Source organism: Leptonotus elevatus, chromosome 7 (assembly GCF_054856555.1).
Source record: "Leptonotus elevatus isolate MCC_2025b chromosome 7, RoL_Lele_1.0, whole genome shotgun sequence".
Taxonomy (NCBI): Eukaryota; Metazoa; Chordata; class Actinopteri; order Syngnathiformes; family Syngnathidae; genus Leptonotus; species Leptonotus elevatus.
The window spans coordinates 1,033,104-1,049,782 of NC_141245.1; the positions used below are offsets into that span (position 1 = coordinate 1,033,104).

At 38.3% G+C, this 16,679-nt stretch overlaps 1 protein-coding gene across 8 annotated transcripts in view; it reads right to left on the bottom strand.

The window, feature by feature from the left end:
* The window catches only part of bcas3 (BCAS3 microtubule associated cell migration factor), a 419,103-nt gene that overhangs the window by 318,846 nt on the left and 83,578 nt on the right, over nt 1-16,679 (bottom strand). For all 8 annotated transcript variants that reach the window (XM_086081198.1, XM_086081204.1, XM_086081203.1 and 5 more), the window contains 3 exons: nt 15,478-15,611; nt 10,221-10,554; nt 494-644 (listed from right to left, as the gene is read on the bottom strand). In XM_086081198.1, coding sequence (XP_085937324.1) covers nt 494-644; nt 10,221-10,554; nt 15,478-15,611 — 619 coding nt within the window. The remainder of the gene's footprint in view (nt 1-493; nt 645-10,220; nt 10,555-15,477; nt 15,612-16,679) is intronic.

Consider the following 16,679-nt stretch of genomic DNA (forward strand, 5'->3'; position numbering starts at 1 on the left):
ATATATATATATGCTGTCCCATCCATTCTGTTTGCTGGTCCAAAATACTTCCATTAATATTGGTGTAAAATGTTATCTACTCGATCCATGCACGAGTTACCTCCTTTTTGTTTGGTGTACATAAGTCATATCATTCAGGTCCTTTACAACATTATACTATTACAAGTAGTGCTGTCAGACGATTTAAAAAAAATCTAATTAATTACATGATTTGTAATTAGTTAATCTAATTATTCCATTTTAATCTGATATCTGCTAAAGGTCCCCAAATAACGAATTTGAATTCTAGGACATTACAGAAAATTATTTTACACAAGGTACAAATCACTGCATTCTTGTTAATAGTCCCATGTTCGTTCTTATTCTAAATAAATTTGCCATTCAAAGGTCCAAGTAAGCTTGCCTCGCTCTCCTGTGCTTGTGTGTGTGTGTGTGTGTGTGTGTGTATGTGTGTGTGTGTGCGTGCGTGCGTGCATGTGTGTGGGTTACATACCTAGTGCGTTTAGTGATAGTGCCGAGGGTCATGGGTTGTTTGATCTGAGCCAGAGGCAGCACAACGGTGAGGTTGGGCAAAGGAGACAACCGCGGATTTGCCATGCTGTTATTGGTGAAGTTGTTGTACAATTCTTGGCTGGTTAACTTGGCTGAGAAAAAGACATAAAAAAAAAAAACATCACCATTTTTTTATTTTTTTGCTTTAGTAGTGGACATTCCTAGACAAGAATGTATAGATGAGGGTCAAATACAATCAATCAATACAATGACCGAAGATTTTTTATTTTTTTTTGCTTTAGTAGTGGACATTCCTAGACAAGAATGTATAGATGAGGGTCAAATACAATCAATCAAAACAATGACCGAAGATTCAAAACAATATAATGGGTGGTCTCCTATTGCAGGCAACCTATGTGGGGCTGGGGGAAAAAGTCAACCAAAGCGACAACAAAAAATGGTCGACAAATATTATTTTGCCCTGAGGCATTGCCGGCAGCATTCTACACTAGGGGTGGGAACCTTTGGGTACCTCACGATACGATACGATATGCGATACAAGGCTCACGATAATGATTATCTCACGATACTGCGATTATCGACATATTGGTCAGGTAATAAATCTACGATAATCTACGAGAAAACTACTCAAGACATAAATTTATGTTTTTTTCAATGAGAAAATAGTTTATTTTTGTACCATCACTGAAACAAAATATTAAAACTGGTGTCTTCTTCACAGTGAGTACTTTAGTGTATTTTTTTTTTAACAAATACAAATGTCTTCTAAACAGAGATCACTTTTTGTGAACAAATGTGTGTCTTTATTAAACACTATTGTCATGCAACATGTCATTCAGTTACATAGTGAATTGTTTCATTTTATAAACTGTGACAATTTTTTTGTGTAACATTGCAAAAGTAAATAAATAAAATTACTTAAATATTAAATCCAATTAAATCAATATTAATATTCCTCAGAAATTGTGTGCTTCAAAAAGTAGAACCATAAAATATGTTTTAATATGTTACGTATGCAAAACTGAGTCAGTTGCTGGACAGATAATAAATGTCTTACACAAGTAAAAGTAAGCTCATGAGGCTTCTTTGCCTGAAGACTTCCATACATTTCCCTGCCACTCTTATGAGGCGCTCCCCCTAACGGCCTGCCAAGTAATTGCTCAATAAGTAATGAACAATGGAGCCGTTATAGGGGCTGTATATTAACTAAAAACATTGCGATACTTGCGTAGGCGTCGGGAGGCAAAGTATCACGATTTATCGCGATATCGATATATCGTCACACTCCTATTGTACACTATACACATAGTAATGTCCAGGGCACAGTCAGTCCCTATGATTTCTCAACCACATTACCTTTTCACAGTCTATTAGCGGCCTCTCTTGGTGGAAAGTGGACACTGCAGTCAGTTAGATTTTTACATATTAACTAATTCACAGCCTTTTTCACTGAAGCAACCCCCTTCGGCTGTTTTACTGGATTTTGACTGATTTTGCAAGGTCCACAGAATATTGTGTTGTATTCCTATAAAAACATGGAACCTACCAAAAGAAAGATTAGAGTCTATTCTTTCATCAGGAAAAAAGTATATTTGTATCTGTTTCCATTAGCATTAGATTATAGCTAAGTTTCATCATTATTCACAAACCTGTTTAAAACACTGGCAAAAAGAGCTAGTTGCAACATGGCCCTGGTTGATTTCTTGTTCTCTTCTGCCACCTGCTGGCCTTTTTTGAAATAACTACCATTGCTTTAAGTGACTTATTCAGGTCAGAAGCTGCATCAAAGAATTATGTATCCTCTAGCATAAAAAAAAACAAAAAAAGGTATAAATATGTTTTTGGGAGTGAAGAACAAAGTGTTAAAAACGTATATCTAAGTGTTTGGGGTTGAATGAGTTAAGTGTTAGTGGTATGGCTTGTCAGCTACAGTGTTACATCAGTCCATGTTTTTGCACAGGATGCCATTCCTGATACATCACATTCATTTTTATAACAAAGGCAGTGGCGTAGAATTAAGGTCTAGCATACCGATTAGGATGGTAGCATGTACTGGGAATTGAACTGTTGCCGGTTTAAGCTATTTTTAGACCGATTCATTAGTCCGTGTGTCAGTGCACTCGCATTCTTCAAATCAAAACCGGATTTCCGGTTCAATCGTTTTTTGTTACAAGATATTAACGCAATAATTTTGACATCCTTAATATATATATATATATACAGTGCTGCATGGTCAGACTTTTTGTATAAAATATTAAAATAACCTTATTAAATGTTTAGTTATACCCAAATCTACAATGCTGACATCGAAAATAATGGACTTGAACAAAAATAATGATAATATTGTCATTCATTCTTGAACAAAAGTTGTTGATTTAAGAAAAACTCAGATTTCATGGGTGCAAAAGTATGTGAACCTCTCACTTAATCGGACATTGCACCTCTTTTTGCAATGAGAACTTCATCCAAACACTTTGTTTAATGATTTATGTCTTTCACATCTACTTTGGGGGAATTTTTGCCACTCTTCCTTGCAAAATGCAGCCAGTTGAGAGAGGTTGGATGGGCGTCTAGCATAAACTGCCCGCTTCAGGTCCCGCCACAGTATTTTGAAATAATTTAAGTCAGGACTGACTGGGCACATCCAGAACCTGAATCTTGTTGTTCTTTAGCTATTCCTTTGTTGTATTGCTTGGTTGCTTTGGATTATTGTCATGTTGCATGACCCATCGTCTACCAGGCTGTAACTTCCCAAAGGACGGCTTCAGGTTATGCTCCAGGATTTCACAATATTCCTCTGAATTCATGATTCCCTGGATTATGTGGAGTTGTCCAGATCCTGAGGATGAAAAGCCAGCTCAGAATTTAACATTCTCACCCCCTTGCTTCACTCTAGGGTGAAGGTTCTTTTGCTGGTATGCAATGTTGACTTTTTACCAACATGACTGTTTTAGTTGTGACCAAACAGTTCAATTTTAGACTCATCTGTTCACAGAAGGGACTTCCAAAAAGCTTCAGTGTTGTCCAGGTACTCGCTGGCAAAGTTGAGCTGGGCAGCTTTGATCTTTTTTTGTGAGCAGAGGCTTCTACCTAGCAAGCCTTCCATGAAAACCTTGTCGATTGACTTTTCTTCTGATTGTTAAAATGCACGTGTCCCAGATGCAGCAAAAGAGGTCTGCAAATCCCTTGATGTGATGTTCGAGTTGGCTTTTTACCTGAATTATCATTATTTTGTGGTTCTTGCTGATATTTTAGAAGGCCGTCCACTTCTAGGCAGGATTGTTTTAATTTTCAGTGTTCTCTAGTTGCAGATGATCTGCTTCACAGTGGAATGATAAAGCAGACAGATGTGCTGTCACTACCCACTTCCTGAGATTTATCTTCCTCTCAGCATGACTGACCTGTATGGGTTCACCTGGGTAAGACTTAGAAACTTAACAGAAAATTAATATGATGTACTCAAATACAATATAATATTTCAGTGTTTGATAACATCCCCAAATAAATTCACAAAATTGGCTATATTACCCCGATACATTTAAATAAATTAAAATGCAGTACTAATTGGCTACTAAATCATATTTAGTACACCACCAGCAATGGAGCGTGAGCCATGCGCTCATATTTATGCAGTGTGGCACCCCCCACTTGTCCCCCATGCTTTATTCACACAAGCGCTTCCTGCCCTGTCTATTTTGTTTTTCAACCTCCCCGACAACCAGTGCTGACGCAGTGCTCTTGGCAATACAGTACTCGATGATCAGGTGGGGTCTTGTTGGTGTCAGACTTGTAGTGTGACTACACATCTGGTCCACAAAACAGAGTGATTTTATCTGGTAATCTGACAGCACGACTGTCGTGAAAGACAAAAAAGTTGTGTAGTTTGAGCCCGCCATAAGTAATGGTGTTGTTTTTTGCAATAAAATAACTACCAAAAGAGCAGGCAAACAAACTGTAGCTAACAGTACTGTATGAGTTTTAGCATGATTCATGCTTTTGTAACGTGAGCGAGAGCAGCCTCACTGATGACAGTTTTTCCTTGATGACAAATTACTTTTCACCTTAAAGAGCTGTGACTGAATGACACAGCATCTTCCTGTTGGTAATCACAGCAATAACTCACTCACTCCGCATTATTCCTTAGCACTTACATTTTCTCTAATTTGTCCTAAATGTGATTACAATATGAATGTATAATAGTTGTATTCAATTTACATGGCTTGTCTGGAAGTGCACAAGGCTATTTGCCTTTTGTCTGCTGAACACTGGATCAGCTCTGCTACCACAAAGTGTACTGTACGCATCTTAGCTGTCTGTGTGAGTTCAAGAGCATCTAAAAAAAAGTGCATAAGGACATGTTAAAAAAAAAAAAATTTTAAGAATAAGGAGTGGTTTCTGTCCGGTCACTCTACTATATAAACCTGAATGATGGGTTGCAACGACGGTTGTACTTCTGGACCAAACTGACTGAGTGATCATTGGGTCCGTCGTTGCCTCTCTGACTCAGGCCCTTCTCACTCAATCACTCAGTTTAGACTGGCTGCCAGCTCCAGACAGAGTGTTGTTTTTTCTGAACTTAGTCCATTTATAGGTCATGAAGGCCGCTGTGCTTATGAGAACTTCAAAGCAGCATATATTTTTGCTTAACCTTTCCCCAGCTATTGTATGTCTCTTGAGACAATTCCTTTGACTTCATGCTTTGACTTCAAACTGTGGGACCTTATGTAACCAATCCAATTTGGACGCCAACTCATGTCCAATCAACTGAATCTATCAATATGTACAAATGTCTCACGGAAACATCTATTGTGTTTTGTTTTTTTTTCAAAAAATTGTCGAGAGGTAAGGGTGAGGATGTCATGGTTCGGATTTCAACCCTGTTGTGTTGTTTTGTTTTGTTTTTGTTGCAGTGCCAGAGTGATTAGGGGGAGATCACCCAGTGCCACACCTGCAACCCATCTGTAATCAATGGACTTTAAAAGGGACTTCAGGAGCAGCAAACAGCTGCCGGATTATTCCTTGCTCACCGTTGTGTCCTAGTATTCTCTGCACCCTTGTTGAAACCTATTTGTCCTCTAGCCTGTAGTCCTGAGATTTGTATCTACGTGTGAGTATAGCCACAGCGCTTTTCGTTTGGTTTAGTACTGGTTACATTTTGTGTGTTTATAGTCCTTGCCTTCTGCAAGCGTTTTTTTGTTATTTGTTTTTATCCTTGCACTTTGCAAGCGTTTTTCATTAAGATAGCTATTCCTCGCCTTTTGCGAGTGTTTTTCGTTGCTTGATAGTCCTTGCCTGCGTGCAAGCGTTTTTGTAGTGATCCTATTTGTAAATAAATACAAATTGTATTTTCCTTACCCGAGCCTGTGTTTCTGGCATCCACTTTTCTCGTATCTACCTCGGTCGATACATAACAGAGGAAAGTTGTTTTCAAAGAACTGTTCCAATAATGGATGGTGAAAAATGGGTGAATAACACAACAGCAACTGAATGGGATGTCAGATATCATGTACCATGAAATACATATTTTTTTATAGTTAAAATGCCACAAACATACAAAATGTAGAACGACTTCTAAGATAATTGAAATGACAAAATAGAGAATAAAATGCCAAAAAGGAATGAATTATCAAGTCAAAAGTAACATGTAAAATAAATAAAACTGACTATTCCCCTTTGACTTAATCAATTTAAATGTATTAATTCATTCATTTGATGAATGGATATTTATTTGTTTGTTTATTAAAACGGTGACAATTGAAGGATGTGATTATTAAAAAAATATCTAAGCCTGAGAAATTCCCCAGCTCTTCTCTTCGTTGTTATATCTATACCAAGATAAACACTGAGAAGAACTAGCGTTTCTATTTGTTCTTATATGAGCTGAGTAAGCCAAATCAACTCCCAATCCAAACTGAGGGAATTGTGACTAAACATTGCCACGCAGAGGACATCTCTGGTAGGAAACCTATAGCCACTTAAGAATTTATTTTGTTTTTTAGATTGGCAAACTATTAATCACAGCACACATTTTAATTAATAAAAACAATTACATGAATACTAATTTATTTACACAAAGATTATTGTATGTCCACTGACAAATTAATAACCATGAAATGTTAAAATTTTTCGTAAAACCAAATGTAAATAAATGCAGAATGAGATATGGCAACATAAAAAAATAAAATAAAAACTATGTTTAATTATATTACTTTAAAATCAAGCTGTCAAAAAAATCTGGAAGTGTACTGGGCATGCAGCTCAGCAACTATGAAATGTAATTAGTCTGGTGGAGTCAAAGCATCAAACGTTATGCAATTTTCCTCCGAAATTTAGAGATGTATGACAAAATAAGATAATTTTGAGTCTAACTGTATCTTAGTTGGTTATAAACTGGCATTAATTTTGCCTACAGATAATGTATGGGAAGGGCTTTCTTCCTTTATGAGTTTGCAGATGAGTACGAGTGCTGTACGAGACTCTAAATCAAAACCTTGCACAACACAATTTAAACATAATGCAGCATTGCATAATGAAGCAATGACACATCTAACAAGCCAAAGCCCGAATCTTTTAAAGAGCAGTGTGCACATCGGCCAGCAGAGAATAGGGAGGGAGATTCTCTGAGTCCGACACAGTTTAAATGGCCTAGTGTTGAATATGCCCTTCCTTCGTCCATGTGAGCAAAATGTTTTGCTTTTATGCTATTGCAAAGTTACACGTTAAGACATAGTTTTTTTCTCTAAAACAGCAACATTGTATTGTATTAGTTTTAGGGCTGGGCAATAAGTCAAATTACTTTGATTAATTTGTCATTTTAAAAATGTACATTATGAAAATCAGCCAAATCGTATATAAATAAATACTCTCTGATTCTGGATTACTAAATGGTGTTGTAGTTCTGTTATAACCAAATGTTATTTTGAGTAATTTTGCACAGGTGGCAGGATGCTGGATGGGTGTTTTACAAGACACGTATACAATAATTACTAACTACAGTTATTGATTGTGGCCTTTAAGCAAGATATGCACAAGCTATAAATAGTTGCTTTTTTCTTCTTCTTTTTTTCTGCACACGCTATGAATGTAAAGTTGACATTAAAACAGATTTAAAATCAGTATACAGTATTGTTGTCTGAACATTTTGCATACTATTTATTTTTTAATGAGTCAAAGTTTCTTGAAATAAATGCCTGTTGGGTTTATTATTTTGATTAAAATCAACTAAAACGGTAATCGTCCAGAATGACTGGGGGAAAAAAATAATTGAGATTTTGTTCATGGCCATATCTCCCACCCCTAATAATTAGTTTCAGTTTCTTTATTGAATAAACTATTAGGAAATGTGAATTTGCACATTACGATAATCCCTTTATCAATATCGACTAACTTAGTTTTGTTCATTTTGTCTTCAGATAATATTATAACATATTAGTATAGATTACACATAGTCATGATGGCTCACATTTTGTTAAATGTTTTACATATCTGCAATGAACTTGTGTCCATTAAGTGTAGAAGCAAATGTTGTCCTGGAAAACTTCAGGAGTATCAGGTAATGTTTCTTTGGCAGCAAAATTGACTACTGTATGAGACCGTGTTTTTGCCACATGAGGATCACAGACAAAGGGAAACAACTGGCTGATGACGAAGGCAAGAGCAAACAAAAATTCATAGCTAAATAAGCAAGCTGTCAAACTCTAATAGCAGAGGGGATGTGTCATTTTATCAGCAAATGACTAACAATCCCACCACACGTATCCCCTTTCTTTCTAGCTACAATGCTTGGACAGATATTGTGATCAGACCCGGAAAACAAGCAAATATGTTGTAATATCTAAAAGCTGTTCCCAGGCAGACTGTGTTCTCCAACATAGGACACATAGATCGGAATTCAACTGGAATGGCAATGGGAACAGGGGAGAACTCTACACTGTACACCAACTGCTACTTCTATTTTTAGGCAATATGGCAGCCCGGGCTTGTAGATTTGAGACTGTGTACTTTTAGAGTTGCTTCCCAAAAACCAACGATGTCTTGGCTCACAACAATCACAGTCCAGCTGTTGCGGCCTGATGGTTAGGCCCTCATTTGCCTCACAGGCTGAGATCTGCCAGCCTCAGAAAAGATTCCTCACCCAAAACGGTCAACAATAAATATGCAATTTTGTCAAACACTTCAAAAAGTTCTGGTAGCTTTTACAATATTATTTGTGAAAAAGAGGCTAATTCAGAAAAAAAGGCAACATGCATAGAAATAGAAATGTAGAGATAGAACGATATATTTTTTTCAGGGCTGATTCCGATGCTGATTATTAGTAGTCAAGGAGGCTGATAACCAATATTTGAAGAATATTTATTTTCTGTACAAAGGGGGAAAAATATATTGCTGTCAATATTTTAAAAAATACAAATGCCAATCTTGACTTTGTTATGTCTTAAAGCTAATTAATTAATTAATTAATTAATGCTTATTGAGCAATTTTTCAGGCTTTTTAAAATGTAAAAGTTTTTTTTTATCATAGACAATATACTTCATTTTAAATTTCTAAAAAAAAAAATGTTTAGGGAGCTCCCAAGGTTATCAGTACATCTTAAAAAGTTAAATGGAAACTTAAAGAAGTAAATATCATAGCTCTGTTTTTTTCTCCCAAAATTTAAAAATGCCTGAAATCTTTAACATTCAAATTTCTTTGTTTTAATGTCGAACAAAAACAAAACCCTAACCCTGTGATTAAAATGGTTTTAAATTCACCTTTTATCGGTCATCAGATTTTGAAAAAAGGACGATACCGATATTCATCAAAATGCCCAATATCAGCGCCGATAATCAGCCAGCCCGATCTATCCCTACAGAAATGGGAAGCAACTTACTTGTGTAATAAATTGTATTGACTTTATTAAGACACAATAACATTTGTTCAATATTCTGCAAACTTAACAAATTGTAAAAATAAATAAACATTTCACCATGAAGAATTGTCCTTGGTTCTTTACACAAACATTCACAAGCACACACAGGTTCACACCAGTTAGTGCTGTGAAAGATATCCCGAGGACAAATTGTTGACAGGTGGTCCTTTGAAAGGTAAGTGTGATTTATGATCATTATCCCTTAAAGCCCTGCTCTCATCTCAGCCCAGCCAAAAGAAATGTATCTTTATGTCTCTGTATTATCTTCTTTATTAATATCTACTTAAGAATTGAGTTAAGTGTCTTCACAGCCACACAGACAAAAAAAAATCTACAATGAATAAATACATTGTTATTTTATGCTTTTGAGATTTCATAAGATAAAGGGAAATTCTGAAGATTGGATTAAAAGCTGTGGTCAAATTATATTTTTAATCGTCATGACATATTGGTATCAAACATTGATTATAAACTGAATTATAGAATGTGAAATAATCGCAGATGTCATTGTTTGACGTTCAATCTAAGGCACATTTGTGGAAACTATCGCCAAAGAAAACTGATTATTCCCATTAAAAAGTATATCTGATGTCAAGCAGTCTATCAGACAAAAATGTCCTTTGTTTGTGTGTATCTATTTACGTATGAACACGACGGGTCACAGAGTTTGAAAAAAAAAATGACGAGAAGGTTGTGGCATTCCAACCCTAAAAAGGACAACAAAAATAGACCAAACCGTGGAAACTGACACACACATCCACAACCCCCCACAATCCCCCATCCATCTGAGCTTCTCACCATGATGTGGAGACCCAGATGGGCTACTGGAAAGACCAGGTATGGGGCTACAGCGACCCCCAATGGCTCCTCCTCCGCCCAGGACAGAGACACTTCCTCCAATGCTCCCTCCGCCTAAAACTCCGCATGAAGTCACTCTGTTCAGCTCCTGCTCAATTTCCCCCAGGCCAGCACTCTTCTGGAAGCGTGACATCCGGTTGACAACCCGTGGAGACATATGCGTGCGGGAACAGGGTGCACCGCCGTAGGGGTTAATCGGAAATACATGGGTAGTACCGCGAAGGGTGCTGATTGCCACCCAACGACTGTCCTGGCTGAAACACATGTCCTGGACCTACATAAAGACAAGAAACAGCTGTCACCAAACAACATCATGATTTTGAATATGCCACAAAATGCTATTTGCATCATTAAATCTTGCCACTCATAAAAAATAGTTAAGGTCAGTATTTTATGATCCTACTTCACAATCGGATTTTAAATATAACAAGATTAGAGTTGAAGACGATACTTATAAAGACAGCTTTTCAGGGGAAGAGCCTGTTAGAAACTATGTAACATGGTGATAGAAATGTTATTATGCTTTGCTATTTTAGGAACTGGAAACATTACATACATTGATTTATTTATCAGCTGTGAATAATAAAGTGTGGTTAAAAATCATGTGAGGGCAATTATTAATTTCAGCTAAAGTACATGAGCAAATGTACTAAGAAATGGCACGAATGGTTCAAAGCCATGTGGCAACATTCACATAACTTTGCTTTAAGCCTAAAAAACATTGTTGTGGGATTTAACAGTTTGATACCACTTTTTTCAGACCGATACCAGTACGAGTACCGAACTCTTGAGTCGGCAATGATACCTATACCAAAAAGTACCGATATAATTTCGATTAAAACAATGACAGATCATTTTACACAAACACTAAAATAGCCCAGTATAACATTTTCCTGAAAGGAGAAGTCAACCTTAATCATTTGTTGACAATAATATTTTATGTTACCTCACTAGTCTAAACATGACATTCTGATTAATATTAATATGAATTATGCAGCAAAATCCATCCGTTTTTATCCATCTCAGTGGGCTGCCATTTAACAGTTGCCCAAGGCTCAGGCAAAGACCAATCACAGTTCGCCTGTTTTCTGAACTGTGATTGGTTGTTACCTGAGACCTGAGCAACTGTGATGTCATTTTTACTCGGCAGCAAGTGGCAAAATGGCTGCCTCCTGATCTGGCCATCTGTTCTTTTAGAAGCATCCCTACTACAACTTTTCATTCACAAATAGACCAGACAGAAAGGGGGGCAGCTATTTCATCCTCAACACTGAATTTTAATGAAACTGTTTTTGTTTTTTATTCAACCTTTGACACTCTTCGGTTCTTAGCAGTTCAATATTTTGTGTGTGTTTACAGGCCCCCTAAATATAATTCATCATTTATCTCTGATTTCTCACAGCTCCTTTCCATCATTCATATTAAATATAATCAAATAATAATTTTAGGTGATTTTAACTTACGTATTGACAATCAATCAGACTCCTTTGCAGGCGATTTTTTTTTAAAATGTTCTTAACTGTATGAATTTTTACCCAACGTATTTCACAACATGGTGGCTGACTGGTTAGCACGTCCGCCTTCCAATGCAGAGGACGTGAGATCGAGCTCGGGCTTCGGCCTTCCTGGGTGGAGTTTGCATGTTCTCCCCGTGCTTGCGTGGGTTTTCTCCGGGTACTCCGGTTTCCTCTCACATTCCAAAGACATGCATGTCAGGTTAATTGAACTCTCCAAGTTGTCCATAGGTGTAATTGTGAGTCTGAATGGTTGTTTGTCTCTGTGTGCCCTGCGATTGGCTGGCAACCAGTTTAGGGTGTACCCCGCCTACTGCCCGAAGCCAGCTGGGATAGGCTCAAGCGCCCCCCGCGACTCTTGTGAGGAAAAGCGGTTAAGAAAATGGATGGATGGATGGATATTTCACAACCCACCCATTTAAAAGGCCATACCCTTGACCTAGTTATCACTTTAGGTCTGTCAACACACATCACTTCTTTCTTAGATTTAACCATTTCAGATATTTTTTGTATATTTTTTACCATTAATTGTTTTAAACAGAAATGGGGCATTATCTCTGCACGCACAGTGAGGAGGCGCCATCTCACTGCTGAAGTGTTTGCCAATTTTATCGACTTTTACATGGCATTTCGCCAGATATTTTACCTTCTTCTCGTGATTTTATTGTTGATGGTTTTAACCAGTGGCGAGCGGTCATAATAAGCTATTAATGCAGTGCATGCACAAGCCCTTCGATAAAATAATTGAAAATATTTATCTGTCAGTGTCCTCTAATATACAATACCTTAGTTCTACTTTGTTGGTATTAAATTCCTGTGTAATTTGTACTGTTTTCCTCGCGGAGAGCTGAAAAGCCGGCAGCTTGTTCTGCGCATGCGCATTGAGAAGTTTAGTTGGTAGTTTCGAGTGGTTGTTTCTTTATGTGTGCCTTTTTGAACAGCAAAAAAGCTGGCAGTAAAGCAGCTTATCTGACAATAGGCATGCACATAATTGGCTTACTTGACTTGTTCTGCGGTAAACAGTCAATGGTTCAGTTCCCGGAGAACTTTTGAGGAAAAGAAGAATATAATTTCAAATGTTTGTCCTACTCCTCAAGTGGTCATCACGAAAACAGGGAAGAATTCCGTCCGTCACTTTCAAGCCAGGACGTATGAGAAACATAAATGGCTTACTGGCTGTCCACAGGTTAGCAAACTGTTGATTGTTGGTTGAAATCGCTTGTGGTGAAGCATTTTTTCCTCACCCGGGTTGAGCCACGAGCCAGTTCCGAATACTGTCAATTCCAACGTATTAGCAAATTTGTGGGCATGTGATTGTGTCATTTCACTCACTGGTTACATTACAGTGTGCGTGAATCAACCTGCGTCAGTCTAGAATATTTCCACTTTGCTGAAGGAATGCCAAATGATGGATTGACATTACAATGCCGTTTGGCTTGAAATATTGACGGAATGATGATGACAGAAGGGTGCACTGACTGTGGACGATTGGCGAATGACGGACGCTCAAAATTCATTGATGCGTCGACCTGTGGTTTACAATTGACTTTCAATATGCCACTAGCCAGTACCCTGACTGTGAGGGCCCTTTATAGCTGTTCACGGAATCTATTTTCTCCCATCAACATTCTGCAAACTACTGACTTTTTTAAAGATGACGGAGCATGAATATGCTTTTTTTTTGTCCAAAAACAACCCTCACTCGGATTTCTCTTATTTTCTTGTGAAGTAAATATTGTTACAAACAGCCATCAAAGCTGGAGCATGAACAGTAAGCAGGATCCAACTGATACAATGGGGGGAAATCACTATCCCTGCGGCAGTCTCTTCACAGCCATGGGGAAGAAACTGTTCTTCAGCCTGTTGGTGCGGGCTCTCATGACTCTGAGTCTACCAGAGGGAAGGTTGGAGCTGGCGGAGTCATTGCGGATCTTTGTGGCCCAACAGAGGAGCCGGCTTGTGTAGATCTTCTCCAGGCATGGAAGTGGCGAGCCAGTGATCCACTGAGTTGTCTTGATGACCCGCTGCAGTTTTACTCTCAGATGCCGTGCAGCTGGCATACCACACTGTACATCCCCAAGTCAGGACACTATTGTACTATTGATGGGCACATGATTTCAGCACCCCTCCTGGTACCCGGTCTGGACCTGATGCTTTACTGGTATCGATGCCTCGCATGACTCGCAGTACCTCTTGTTGTTGAATGGTAAGAGGCTGGTCATGTTTTGGTAGTGTCAGCTGTGTGTCCTCTACCTGTCTGCTGCCCACTTTAAAGCAGGGAAAAAGGTGTTAAATTAATCTGGGAGAGAAGTGTCCACGGGGTAGGGTGGATTCTGGCATTGTTTGTAGTCTGTGATGTTTTGAATGCCTTTCCACATGGAGCAGGGATTGCTTTCCCTGAAGTTGGCCTCTACCTGCTGCCTGTATTTTGTTTTAATAATAATAATAATAATAATAATAATGCATCAGAGTTATATAGCGCTTTTCTAGACACTTAAAAGACCATTTACAATGGAATGGATACATTATTCATACACTCACACATTCACACTTGGGTGGTGGTAAGCTACTTAAGTAGCCACAGCTGCCCTGGGGTAGGCTAACAGAAGCGTGGCTACCAGTGTGCGCCAACGACTCCTCCGACCACCACCAAACATTCGTACCATTCATACACCAGTGTAAGTAGCACTGGAGGCAATGTGTGTGAAGTGTCTTGCCCAAGGACATGACAACACATGATTTGGGGAGAGCAGGGAACGAACCGCCGACCTTCTGGTTACTGAACGACCATCTCTACACCCTGAGCCACCGCCGTCACTCATTAGCAGCTTTAATGTGGATTAAACATTTACATTGTTTTAAATTGACATTCAAAACCTTCAGCTCATTCAATTCACCTTGGGGATGCTATTCAACATCACAAAAAATACTATTTACCAAAAACATTTACCCATAATTCAACATTTTGCACACCAAAATACAAATTATACATTTACATTGTTTCAAATTGACATTCAAAATATTTAGCTCATTCAATTCACCTTGGGGATGAACATGATCCGGAAGTGACTCAAAATCAACAGGAAGCGCCCCAAATTGAACAGGAATTAACCCAGAAGTGCGGTGAGCAGCAGCAGGGGCTGCGCTTGAGAATCATTTGGTGATCTAACCCCCGAATTTCAATCCATAATTCTGAGTGTCGAACAGGGAGGCAGTGGGTCCCATTTGTTTAGTATTTGGTATGAACCCCAGGGATTTAACCCACAACCTCCCAGCCTCAGGGCGGACACTCTCCCTCTAGTTCACTGAGCTTGTTTCCTTGCTTCCTTTTTTCCTTGTTTTCCTGCTTGTTTTCATGCTTCTTTGTTTCCTTCTCTTGTTTCCCTTCTTTGTTTCCTGTTTTTTTTTTTATTCACTGTTTTCCCCCAACTACTTCTAGTTAATTCTAGTTAGTTAATAACATTCAACATTACATTCCAAATAAATCCACAATTTTTCATTCAGCCAGTCAGCCTTCATACATAATTTCTCCAGAAATTGCATTCTCCAGTTTAAAAGTCCGGGTTCAATCAATTTAAAGTAGTAATTTTCTTCAGTGTAAACATTCTGACAGTGTTAAGGGCACCAAAAACACAATAATAATAAAAATAATAATACAAATGCAGAGTACTGTATTTCCAGACCTTTGCTTCAGTCTCCCCACGGTGTAATGTATATAGATGGTGAACAGCACTCTGTGAGGATGCCCATGGGTGGGTGAGGACATGGAAGACGTGAAAATCATGACCGAGGGTATCTGCAGTCACGAGTAAAATTCCTAAAAATTAAAAGAAAACAAAATGAAAATATTTTCAAAAAAGGGCATGCATACATTACAGAAACATATTTAAGCAATGTTATACTTGTAGCCATTGCACAATGACAAATGCGTAGAATGCAACAACAAAAAACAAAAACCATAATCAACAAGTTCATATAACAATTGATGTGTGTTTGTCTGTGAGGGTTGGCGGAGTGGGATTTCCTAGAAGAAATGTAAATGGTAATAATAAAAATAGAAGAGAAAAACAACATCACTGTCAAAAATCCTTGTCTTCATAACATCTGTTTCCACCACCTCAACATGAATTGAACTAAATAATTAAAAGATGACAAAGTTTGGAAAAGTGAAATATCAGAACAACTAGATAGACAGAGAGCGTAAGCTCAAGATCTGTAAACTCCTGAAAACCTACGCCTCAAATTAGGTGCCAAGCCACAAGAAACATTTACATCAGCTGGTCTTACTGAAAAAAAAAGGGGCCCTTCTAATTATAGAGTGTGGAAACAGAAGTGAGGGGTGATTAGGATCTTAGGCAATGTGGTCTTGTTTATCTGGGAGCTTCCTCTTGCTTTCAAGCCATCTTCCCCCCACACAACATTCTCTCTTTCTACTTCTGTTCTGCTTTGGTCAGGTCCTACCCACTAGGTGGCTGGAGAGTCTGGCCTCTGCCTGCTTTCTGACAGATTAAACGTGGCTGCTGTGTGGTGACCAGTACTGGTGTTCCCCATCTATTAATGGCAAAGTCTACACTCCAAAAAGTAATAGCTCAGTGATGTTGGAAAGCTTCGCGAATGTGAATGCCTAACGTCTAGGGCTTTTGTGGCCTTGTTGAAATAGAGAGGCGTCAGTTGGTTAGCCCACAAGAAGACCAAATTAAAAAGAAGCACAACCACTTGGCAAGTGAAAAGAGAGGGTTTGGGGAAAACTAGAGACTTACTTGGGCAGGGTTTGACACGTCCTATTTAGAACACAGCCTGAGTGGTTAAAGCGTTATTTACAATGCTTTAGTACAGAAAATGCTGGCACTTAACTGGAAAGAATGATCTTTATTTTACCATGCAT